Source organism: Scyliorhinus torazame, chromosome X, assembly GCF_047496885.1.
Source record: "Scyliorhinus torazame isolate Kashiwa2021f chromosome X, sScyTor2.1, whole genome shotgun sequence".
Taxonomy (NCBI): domain Eukaryota; kingdom Metazoa; phylum Chordata; class Chondrichthyes; order Carcharhiniformes; family Scyliorhinidae; genus Scyliorhinus; species Scyliorhinus torazame.
Genome location: NC_092738.1, coordinates 38,717,128 through 38,729,804, shown reverse-complemented (window position 1 = coordinate 38,729,804; position 12,677 = coordinate 38,717,128). Strand labels below are relative to the sequence as shown.

Below are 12,677 nucleotides of genomic sequence, written 5' to 3'. Positions count from 1 at the left end.
CGATAACAGGAAGGGCCCCCTCCGCCGTCCTCCCCCCCCCCCTCTCCGCCGTCCCCCCCCCCACCCCCCAACCCCCCCACCCCCTCCGCCGTCCTCCCCCCCCTCTCCGCCGTCCCCGTCCCCCCCCCCCCCCCCACTCCCCCCGCAATCCCATCACCAAACCGGCCTCGGAAAGGGGGGGCTTTAAATTCCGCCCAATATGTCTCGCTTCCAAAGAACCAACACACGTACAATGGGCCGAATGGCCTTCTGTCCTGTGTGATTGCCGCCCTTGTGACCACGAGCCAGAAAAGTCTGATTTCAGAAGCAGGTGTTTGAAGCAGGGTGAGGCATCGGACCAGCAACCAATCAGATATCTCCTTTTAATCCAACTGATGACAAAGTGTGTTGGAAGATAAGAGTCAAATAACATTCGGCTTTTCCTCAGTACAGTTTTTTATTGCAGTGCATCTAACAAAATGGACGTCAAAGCAGAAGCGTACAAACAGAGAATGTGACGCCACCTCGAGTCTCCAGCCTTTCCACTGGGTCAGGGGAAACCAGACTGTCCTGTGACGCTGCTCACTGATGCTCGCTTTGGACATAAGGAGCAACATGGGGCCTTTCTCAATGGAATAGGAGCCGCTATTATCAATCCCAGGATTGGTGCTCAATCCACGCGCTCAGTAAGGGCTTCTGGGAATGTGCCTTGCCGACTTGTCACATCCTTGAACTGATTCCAATCCATCTCTTTGACACCCATCAGGCAGTCTTTGGTCTGTAACAGAAATTAAAATCAGCACAGCAGTAACTCCAAAACGCCCGACAACATTCATCCTGGTGAAAAGCGATTGACTGCGGAGACCAAAACAAAAACAGAAAATGCTGGAGAATCTCAGCAGGCCTTGGAATGATATGTATAATGTAGGGAGTGTAAAAGGTTAACAAGGTGATGTTCATGTATCTCAACACTAGATGGCACAGCAGAGCAGTCCTATAAATATACTGTGACTCTGAGGATTCTGGGAGAGGGTGTTAACGAAAGGTTGAGAGATATTATAGATTCTGCACCATAGATTTAACACTGTTATTTTCTCAGCTATTACTGAGTAAGGTGTGCTAATCATTTAAAGTAGTGTAAATAAACTAGCTTTGTTTCAAATACACAGCTTGATGTTCTTTCTCACCGCTGCGAATTTTAACCATCACAGGTCTGACAGCAGCTGTGGAGAGGGAACAAAACTAACATTTTAGGTCCGGATGACACTTTGTCCAAGCAGATTTGACAAAAACTCATCCAGACTCGAAACGTTCGCTCTCTTCTCTCCACAGATGCTGTCAGACGTGCTGAGACAGTCTGCCGTTTTGTACCATTATCCTCGCACTGCCTGTGTGAAAGATGAATCCACAAAAGCGGATTCAAACCTGCAGCCGTGCGTTCAGTAAGGGCGGCACCTTCCTGTACCGCTGGAGGTGCCTTCCACCCCAGCCCTGCAGCGGGGCGGGGCAGCAGAGCAAAACGTTCGAGGCACCAGCGGACCGGAGGATTCCGACAGTCGAGGCGGCGCGCCATTGTACAGTGCTGGTGGGGCCGAGTCTGTCGCTGTATAACACTGGGGTACAGTACTGGTGGGGACGGGTCTGTCACTGTATAACACTGGGGTACAGTGCTGGTGGGGCCGGGTCTGTCACTGTGTGACACTGGGGTACAGTACTGGGGGGACGGGTCTGTCAGTGTATAACACTGGGGTACAGTACTGGTGGGGACGGGTCTGTCACTGTATAACACTGGGGTACAGTACTGGTGGGGACGGGTCTGTCACTGTATAACACTGGGGTACAGTACTGGGGGGACGGGTCTGTCAGTGTATAACACTGGGGTACAGTACTGGTGGGGACGGGTCTGTCACTGTATAACACTGGGGTACAGTACTGGTGGGGACGGGTCTGTCACTGTATAACACTGGGGTACAGTACTGGTGGGGACGGGTCTGTCACTGTATAACACTGGGGTACAGTACTGGTGGGGAAGGGTCTGTCACTGTATAACACTGGGTACAGTACTGGGGGGACGGGTCTGTCAGTGTATAACACTGGGGTACAGTACTGGTGGGGACGGGTCTGTCACTGTATAACACTGGGGTACAGTACTGGTGGGGACGGGTCTGTCACTGTATAACACTGGGGTACAGTACTGGTGGGGACGGGTCTGTCACTGTGTAACACTGGGGTACAGTACTGGTGGGGACGGGTCTGTCACTGTATAACACTGGGGTACAGTACTGGTGGGGACGGGCCTGTCACTGTATAACACTGGGGTACAGTACTGGTGGGGACGGGTCTGTCACTGTATAACACTGGGGTACAGTACTGGTGGGGACGGGTCTGTCACTGTATAACACTGGGGTACAGTACTGGTGGGGACGGGTCTGTCACTGTATAACACTGGGGTACAGTACTGGTGGGGAAGGGTCTGTCACTGTATAACACTGGGTACAGTACTGGTGGGGATGGGTCTGTCACTGTATAACACTGGGGTACAGTACTGGTGGGGACGGGTCTGTCACTGTATAACACTGGGTACAGTACTGGTGGGGACGGGTCTGTCACTGTATAACACTGGGGTACAGTACTGGTGGGGACGGGTCTGTCACTGTATAACACTAGGGTACAGTACTGGTGGGGACGGGTCTGTCACTGTATAACACATGGGATACAGTACTGGTGGGGACGGGTCTGTCACTGTATAACACTGGGGTACAGTATTGGTGGGGACGGGCCTGTCACTGTATAACACTGGGGTATAGTACTGGTGGGGCCGGGTCTGTCACTGTACAACACTGGGATACAGTACTGGTGGGGATGGGTCTGTCACTGTATAACACTGGGCTACAGTACTGGTGGGGACGGGTCTGTCACTGTGTAACACTGGGGTACAGTACTGGTCGGGACGGGTCTGTCACTGTATAACACTGGGATACAGTACTGGTGGGGACGGGTGTGTCACTGTATAACACTGGGGTACAGTACTGGTGGGGATGGGTCTGTCACTGTATAACACTGGGGTACAGTACTGGTGGGGCCGAGTCTGTCGCTGTATAACACTGGGGTACAGTACTGGTGGGGACGGGTCTGTCACTGTATAACACTGGGGTACAGTACTGGTGGGGACGGGTCTGTCACTGTATAACACTGGGGTACAGTACTGGTGGGGACGGGTCTGTCACTGTATAACACTGGGGTACAGTACTGGTGGGGACGGGTCTGTCACTGTATATCACTGGGGTACAGTACTGGTGGGGACGGGGCTGTCACTGTATAACACTGGGGTACAGTACTGGTGGGGACGGGTCTGTCACTGTATAACACTGGGGTACAGTACTGGTGGGGACGGGTCTGTCACTGTATAACACTGGGGTACAGTACTGGTGGGGACGGGTCTGTCGCTGTATAACACTGGGGTACAGTACTGGTGGGGACGGGTCTGTCACTGTATGACACTGGGGTACAGTACTGGTGGGGATGGGTCTGTCACTGTATAACACTGGGGTACAGTACTGGTGGGGACGGGTCTGTCACTGTATAACACTGGGGCACAGTACTGGTGGGGACGGGTCTGTCACTGTATAACACTGGGGTACAGTACTGGTGGGGCCGGGTCTGTCACTGTATAACACTGGGGTACAGTACTGGTGGGGACGGGTCTGTCACTGTATAACACTGGGGCACAGTACTGGTGGGGACGGGTCTGTGTCTGTATAACACTGGGGTACAGTACTGGTGGGGCCGGGTCTGTCACTGTATAACACTTGGGTACAGTACTGGTGGGGACGGGTGTGTCACTGTATAACACTGGGGTACAGTACTGGTGAGGATGGGTCTGTCACTGTATAACACTGGGGTACAGTACTGGTGAGGACGGGTCTGTCACTGTATAACACTTGGGTACAGTACTGGTGGGGACGGGTGTGTCACTGTATAACACTGGGGTACAGTACTGGTGGGGACGGGTCTGTCACTGTATAACACTGGGATACAGTACTGGTGGGGACGGGTCTGTCACTGTATAACTCTGGGGTACAGTACTGGTGGGGACGGGTCTGTCGCTGTATAACACTGGGGTACAGTGCTGGTGGGGCCGGGTCTGTCACTGGATAACACTGGGGTACAGTACTGGTGGGGCCGGGTCTGTCACTGTATAACACTGGGGTACAGTACTGGTGGGGATGGGTCTGTCACTGTATAACACTGGGGTACAGTACTGGTGGGGTCGGGTCTGTCACTGTATAACACTGGGATACAGTACTGGTGGGGACGGGTCTGTCACTGTATAACACTGGGGTACAGTGCTGGTGGGGATGGGTCTGTCACTGTGTAACACTGGGGTACAGTACTGGTGGGGACGGGTCTGTCACTGTATAACACTGGGGCACAGTACTGGTGGGGACGGGTCTGTCACTGTGTAACACTGGGGTACAGTACTGATGGGGCCGGGTATGTCACTGTATAACACTGGGGTACAGTACTGGTGGGGACGGGTCTGTCACTGTATAACACTGGGGTACAGTACTGGTGGGGACGGGTCTGTCACTGTGTAACACTGGGGTACAGTACTGGTGGGGACGGGTCTGTCACTGTATAACACTGGGGTACAGTACTGGTGGGGACGGGTCTGTCTCTGTATAACTCTGGGGTACAGTACTGGTGGGGACGGGTCTGTCACTGTATAACACTGGGGTACAGTACTGGTGGGGACGGGTCTGTCACTGTATAACACTGGGGTATAGTACTGGTGGGGAGGGGTCTGTCACTGTATAACACTGGGGTACAGTACTGGTGGGGCCGGGTCTGTCACTGTATAACACTGGGGTACAGTACTGGTGGGGACGTGTCTGTCACTGTATAACACTGGGGTACAGTACTGGTGGGGACGGGGCTGTCACTGTATAACACTGGGGTACAGTACTGGTGGGGCCGGGTCTGTCACTGTATAACACTGGGGTACAGTACTGGTGGGGATGGGTCTGTCGCTGTATAACACTGGGGTACAGTGCTGGTGGGGACGTGTCTGTCACTGTATAACACTGGGGTACAGTACTGGTGGGGCCGGGGCTGTCACTGTATAACACTGGGGTACAGTACTGGTGGGGCCGGGTCTGTCACTGTTTAACACTGGGGTACAGTACTGGTGGGGACGGGTCTGTCACTGTATAACACTGGGGTACAGTGCTGGTGGGGCCGGGTCTGTCACTGTATAACACTGGGGTACAGTACTGGTGGGGACGGGTCTGTCACTGTATAACACTGGGGTACAGTACTGGTGGGGACGGGTCTGTCACTGTATCACACTGGGGTACAGTACTGGTGGGGACGGGTCTGTCTCTGTATAACACTGGGGTACAGTACTGGTGGGGACGGTTCTGTCACTGTGTAACACTGGGGTACAGTACTGGTGGGGACGGTTCTGTCACTGTGTAACACTGGGGTACAGTGCTGGTGGGGACGTGTCTGTCACTGTATAACACTGGGATACAGTACTGGTGGGGACGGGTCTGTCACTGTGTAACACTGGGGTACAGTACTGGTGGGGACGGGTCTGTCACTGTATAACACATGGGATACAGTACTGGTGGGGACGGGTCTGTCACTGTATAACACTGGGGTACAGTATTGGTGGGGACAGGCCTGTCACTGTATAACACTGGGGTATAGTACTGGTGGGGCCGGGTCTGTCACTGTACAACACTGGGGTACAGTACTGGTGGGGACGGGTCTGTCACTGTATAACACTGGGGTACAGTGCTGGTGCGGAAGGGTCTGTCACTGTATAACACTGGGGTACAGTACTGATGGAGACGGGTCTGTCACTGTATAACACTGCGGTACAGTACTGGTGGGGACGGGTCTGTCTCTGTATATCACTGGGCTACAGTACTGGTGGGGACGGGTCTATCACTGTTTAACACTGGGGTGCAGTACTGGTGGGGCCGGGTCTGTCACTGTATAACTCTGGGGTACAGTACTGGTGGGGACGGGTCTGTCACTGTATAACACTGGGGTACAGTGCTGGTGGGGCCGGGTCTGTCACTGTATAACACTGGGGTACAGTACTGGTGGGGACGGGTGCGTCACTGTATAACACTGGTGTACAGTTCTGGTGGGGCCGGGTCTGTCACTGTATAACACTGGGGTACAGTACTGGTGGGGACGGGTCTGTCGCTGTATAACACTGGGGTACAGTACTGGTGGAGACGGTTCTGTCACTGTATAACATTGGGGTACAGTACTGGTGGGGACGGGTCTATCACTGTATAACACTGGGGTACAGTACTGATGGGGACGGGTCTGTCACTGTATAACACTGGGGTACAGTACTGGTGGGGACGGGTCTGTCGCTGTATAACACTGGGGTACAGTACTGGTGGAGACGGTTCTGTCACTGTATAACATTGGGGTACAGTACTGGTGGGGACGGGTCTGTCGCTGTATAACACTGGGGTACAGTACTGGTGGGGATGTGTCTGTCGCTGTATAGCACTGGGGTACAGTACTTGTGGAGACGGTTCTGTCACTGTATAACACTGGGGTACAGTACTGGTGGGGACGGGGCTGTCACTGTATAACACTGGGGTACAGTACTGGTGGGGACGGGTCTGTCACTGTATAACACTGGGTTACAGTACTGGTGGGGACGGGTCTGTCACTGTATAACACTGGGGTACAGTACTGGTGGGGACGGGTCTGTCACTGTATAACACTGGGGTACAGTACTGGTGGGGACGGGTCTGTCACTGTATAACACTGGGGTACAGTACTGGTGGGGACGGGTCTGTCACTGTATAACACTGGGGTACAGTACTGGTGGGGACTGGTCTGTCACTGTGTAACACTGGGGTACAGTACTGGTGGAGACGGGTCTGTCGCTGTACAACACTGGGGTACAGTACTGGTGGGAACGGGTCTGTCACTGTATAACACTGGGGTACAGTACTGGTGGGGGCGGGTCTGTCACTGTATAACACTGGGGTACAGTACTGGTGGGGACGGGTCTGTCACTGTATACCACTGGGGTACAGTACTGGTGGGGACGGGTCTGTCACTGTATAACACTGGGGTACAGTACTGGTGGGGCCGAGTCTGTCGCTGTATAACACTGGGGTACAGTACTGGTGGGGACGGGTCTGTCACTGTATAACACTGGGGTACAGTACTGGTGGGGACGGGTCTGTCACTGTATAACACTGGGGTACAGTACTGGTGGGGACGGGTCTGTCACTGTATAACACTGGGGTACAGTACTGGTGGGGACGGGTCTGTCACTGTATATCACTGGGGTACAGTACTGGTGGGGACGGGTCTGTCACTGTATAACACTGGGGTACAGTACTGGTGGGGACGGGTCTGTCACTGTATAACACTGGGGTACAGTACTGGTGGGGACGGGTCTGTCACTGTATAACACTGGGGTACAGTACTGGTGGGGACGGGTCTGTCGCTGTATAACACTGGGGTACAGTACTGGTGGGGACGGGTCTGTCACTGTATGACACTGGGGTACAGTACTGGTGGGGATGGGTCTGTCACTGTATAACACTGGGGTACAGTACTGGTGGGGACGGGTCTGTCACTGTATAACACTGGGGCACAGTACTGGTGGGGACGGGTCTGTCACTGTATAACACTGGGGTACAGTACTGGTGGGGCCGGGTCTGTCACTGTATAACACTGGGGTACAGTACTGGTGGGGACGGGTCTGTCACTGTATAACACTGGGGTACAGTACTGGTGGGGACGGGTCTGTGTCTGTATAACACTTGGGTACAGTACTGGTGGGGACGGGTGTGTCACTGTATAACACTGGGGTACAGTACTGGTGAGGATGGGTCTGTCACTGTATAACACTGGGGTACAGTACTGGTGAGGACGGGTCTGTCACTGTATAACACTTGGGTACAGTACTGGTGGGGACGGGTGTGTCACTGTATAACACTGGGGTACAGTACTGGTGGGGACGGGTCTGTCACTGTATAACACTGGGATACAGTACTGGTGGGGACGGGTCTGTCACTGTATAACTCTGGGGTACAGTACTGGTGGGGACGGGTCTGTCGCTGTATAACACTGGGGTACAGTGCTGGTGGGGCCGGGTCTGTCACTGGATAACACTGGGGTACAGTACTGGTGGGGCCGGGTCTGTCACTGTATAACACTGGGGTACAGTACTGGTGGGGATGGGTCTGTCACTGTATAACACTGGGGTACAGTACTGGTGGGGTCGGGTCTGTCACTGTATAACACTGGGATACAGTACTGGTGGGGACGGGTCTGTCACTGTATAACACTGGGGTACAGTGCTGGTGGGGATGGGTCTGTCACTGTGTAACACTGGGGTACAGTACTGGTGGGGACGGGTCTGTCACTGTATAACACTGGGGCACAGTACTGGTGGGGACGGGTCTGTCTCTGTATAACTCTGGGGTACAGTACTGGTGGGGACGGGTCTGTCACTGTATAACACTGGGGTACAGTACTGGTGGGGACGGGTCTGTCACTGTATAACACTGGGGTACAGTACTGGTGGGGAGGGGTCTGTCACTGTATAACACTGGGGTACAGTACTGGTGGGGCCGGGTCTGTCACTGTATAACACTCGGGTACAGTACTGGTGGGGACGGGTCTGTCGCTGTATAACACTGGGGTACAGTACTGGTGGGGACGCGTCTGTCACTGTATAACACTGGGGTACAGTACTGGTGGGGACGGCCTGTCACTGTATAACACTGGTGTACAGTGCTGGTGGGGCCGGGTCTGTCACTGTATAACACTGGGGTACAGTACTGGTGGGGACGGGTCTGTCACTGTGTAACACTGGGGTACAGTACTGGTGGGGACGGGTCTGTCACTGTATAACACTGGGGTACAGTACTGGTGGGGATGGGTCTGTCACTGTATAACACTGGGGTACAGTACTGGTGGGGACGGGTCTGTCACTGTATAACACTGGGGTACAGTACTGGTGGGGACGGGTCTGTCACTGTATAACACTGGGATACAGTACTGGTGGGGACGGGTCTGTCACTGTATAACACTGGGGTACAGTACTGGTGGGGACGTGTCTGTCACTGTATAACACTGGGGTACAGTACTGGTGGGGACGGGGCTGTCACTGTATAACACTGGGGTACAGTACTGGTGGGGCCGGGTCTGTCACTGTATAACACTGGGGTACAGTACTGGTGGGGATGGGTCTGTCGCTGTATAACACTGGGGTACAGTGCTGGTGGGGACGTGTCTGTCACTGTATAACACTGGGGTACAGTACTGGTGGGGCCGGGGCTGTCACTGTATAACACTGGGGTACAGTACTGGTGGGGCCGGGTCTGTCACTGTATAACACTGGGGTACAGTACTGGTGGGGACGGGTCTGTCACTGTATAACACTGGGGTACAGTGCTGGTGGGGCCGGGTCTGTCACTGTATAACACTGGGGTACAGTACTGGTGGGGACGGGTCTGTCACTGTATAACACTGGGGTACAGTACTGGTGGGGACGGGTCTGTCACTGTATCACACTGGGGTACAGTACTGGTGGGGACGGGTCTGTCTCTGTATAACACTGGGGTACAGTACTGGTGGGGACGGTTCTGTCACTGTGTAACACTGGGGTACAGTACTGGTGGGGACGGTTCTGTCACTGTGTAACACTGGGGTACAGTGCTGGTGGGGACGTGTCTGTCACTGTATAACACTGGGATACAGTACTGGTGGGGACGGGTCTGTCACTGTGTAACACTGGGGTACAGTACTGGTGGGGACGGGTCTGTCACTGTATAACACATGGGATACAGTACTGGTGGGGACGGGTCTGTCACTGTATAACACTGGGGTACAGTATTGGTGGGGACGGGCCTGTCACTGTATAACACTGGGGTATAGTACTGGTGGGGCCGGGTCTGTCACTGTACAACACTGGGGTACAGTACTGGTGGGGACGGGTCTGTCACTGTATATCACTGGGCTACAGTACTGGTGGGGACGGGTCTGTCACTGTATAACACTGGGGTACAGTGCTGGTGCGGAAGGGTCTGTCACTGTATAACACTGGGGTACAGTACTGATGGAGACGGGTCTGTCACTGTATATCACTGGGCTACAGTACTGGTGGGGACGGGTCTGTCACTGTATAACACTGGGGTACAGTGCTGGTGCGGAAGGGTCTGTCACTGTATAACACTGGGGTACAGTACTGGTGGGGACGGGTCTATCACTGTTTAACACTGGGGTACAGTACTGGTGGGGCCGGGTCTGTCACTGTATAACTCTGGGGTACAGTACTGGTGGGGACGGGTCTGTCACTGTATAACACTGGGGTACAGTGCTGGTGGGGCCGGGTCTGTCACTGTATAACACTGGGGTACAGTACTGGTGGGGACGGGTCTGTCACTGTATAACACTGGGGTACAGTACTGGTGGGGACGGGTCTGTCGCTGTATAACACTGGGGTACAGTACTGGTGGAGACGGTTCTGTCACTGTATAACATTGGGGTACAGTACTGGTGGGGACGGGTCTATCACTGTATAACACTGGGGTACAGTACTGATGGGGACGGGTCTGTCACTGTATAACACTGGGGTACAGTACTGGTGGGGACGGGTCTGTCGCTGTATAACACTGGGGTACAGTACTGGTGGAGACGGTTCTGTCACTGTATAACATTGGGGTACAGTACTGGTGGGGACGGGTCTGTCGCTGTATAACACTGGGGTACAGTACTGGTGGGGATGTGTCTGTCGCTGTATAGCACTGGGGTACAGTACTTGTGGAGACGGTTCTGTCACTGTATAACACTGGGGTACAGTACTGGTGGGGACGGGGCTGTCACTGTATAACACTGGGGTACAGTACTGGTGGGGACGGGTCTGTCACTGTATAACACTGGGTTACAGTACTGGTGGGGACGGGTCTGTCACTGTATAACACTGGGGTACAGTACTGGTGGGGACGGGTCTGTCACTGTATAACACTGGGGTACAGTACTGGTGGGGACGGGTCTGTCACTGTATAACACAGGGGTACAGTACTGGTGGGGACGGGTCTGTCACTGTATAACACTGGGGTACAGTACTGGTGGGGACTGGTCTGTCACTGTGTAACACTGGGGTACAGTACTGGTGGAGACGGGTCTGTCGCTGTACAACACTGGGGTACAGTACTGGTGGGAACGGGTCTGTCACTGTATAACACTGGGGTACAGTACTGGTGGGGGCGGGTCTGTCACTGTATAACACTGGGGTACAGTACTGGTGGGGACTGGTCTGTCACTGTGTAACACTGGGGTACAGTACTGGTGGAGACGGGTCTGTCACTGTATAACACTGGGGTACAGTACTGGTGGGGACGGGTCTGTCGCTGTATAACACTGGGGTACAGTACTGGTGGGGACGTGTCTGTCACTGTGTAACACTGGGGTACAGTACTGGTGGGGACGGGTCAGTCACTGTATAACACTGGGGTACAGTACTGGTGGGGACGTGTCTGTCACTGTATAACACTGGGGTACAGTACTGGTGGGGACGGGTCTGTCACTGTATAACACTGGGGTACAGTACTGGTGGGGAGGGGTCTGTTACTGTATAACAGTGGGGTACAGTACTGGTGGGGACGGGTCAGTCACTGTATAACACTGGGGTACAGTACTGGTGGGGACGGTCTGTCACTGTATAACACTGGGGTACAGTACTGGTGGGGAGGGATCTGTTACTGTATAACACTGGGGTACAGTACTGGTGGGGACGGGTCAGTCACTGTATAACACTGGGGTACAGTACTGGTGGGGACGTGTCTGTCACTGTATAACACTGGGGTACAGTACTGGTGGGGACGGGTCTGTCACTGTATAACACTGGGGTACAGTACTGGTGGGGAGGGGTCTGTTACTGTATAACAGTGGGGTACAGTACTGGTGGGGACGGGTCAGTCACTGTATAACACTGGGGTACAGTACTGGTGGGGACGGTCTGTCACTGTATAACACTGGGGTACAGTACTGGTGGGGAGGGGTCTGTTACTGTATAACACTGGGGTACAGTACTGGTGGGGACGGGTCAGTCACTGTATAACACTGGGGTACAGTACTGGTGGGGACGGGTCTGTCACTGTATAACACTGGGGTACAGTACTGGTGGGAACGGGCCTGTCACTGTATAACACTGGGGTACAGTACTGGTGGGGAGGGGTCTGTTACTGTATATCACTGGGGTACAGTACTGGTGGGGACGGGTCAGTCACTGTATAACACATGGGGTACAGTACTGGTGGGGACGGGTCTGTCACTGTGTAACACTGGGGTACAGTACTGGTGGGGACGGGTCTGTCACTGTACAACACTGGGGTACAGTACTGGTTGGGGTGGGTCTGTCACTATAACACTGGGGTACAGTACTGGTGGGGACGGGTCTGTCACTGTATAACACTGGGATACAGTACTGGTGGGGACGGGTCTGTCTCTGTATAACACTGGGGTACAGTACTGGTGGGGATGGGTCTGTCACCGTGTAACACTGGGGTACAGTACTGGTGGGGACGGGTCTGTCGCTGTATAACACTGGGGTACAATACAGGTGGGGACGGGCCTGTCTCTGTATAACACTGGGGTACAGTACTGGTGGGGACGGGTCTGTCACTATAACACTGGGG

The 12,677-nt window shown here is 54.1% G+C and overlaps 1 protein-coding gene across 2 annotated transcripts in view; it reads right to left on the bottom strand.

The window, feature by feature from the left end:
- Window positions 1-417: 417 nt before the first annotated feature.
- Window positions 418-12,677, bottom strand: part of LOC140405330 (uncharacterized) — a 280,714-nt gene continuing 268,454 nt past the window's right edge. For both annotated transcript variants that reach the window (XM_072493621.1, XM_072493622.1), the window contains one exon: window positions 418-757. In XM_072493621.1, coding sequence (XP_072349722.1) covers window positions 650-757 — 108 coding nt within the window. In that variant the 3' untranslated portion in view covers window positions 418-649. The remainder of the gene's footprint in view (window positions 758-12,677) is intronic.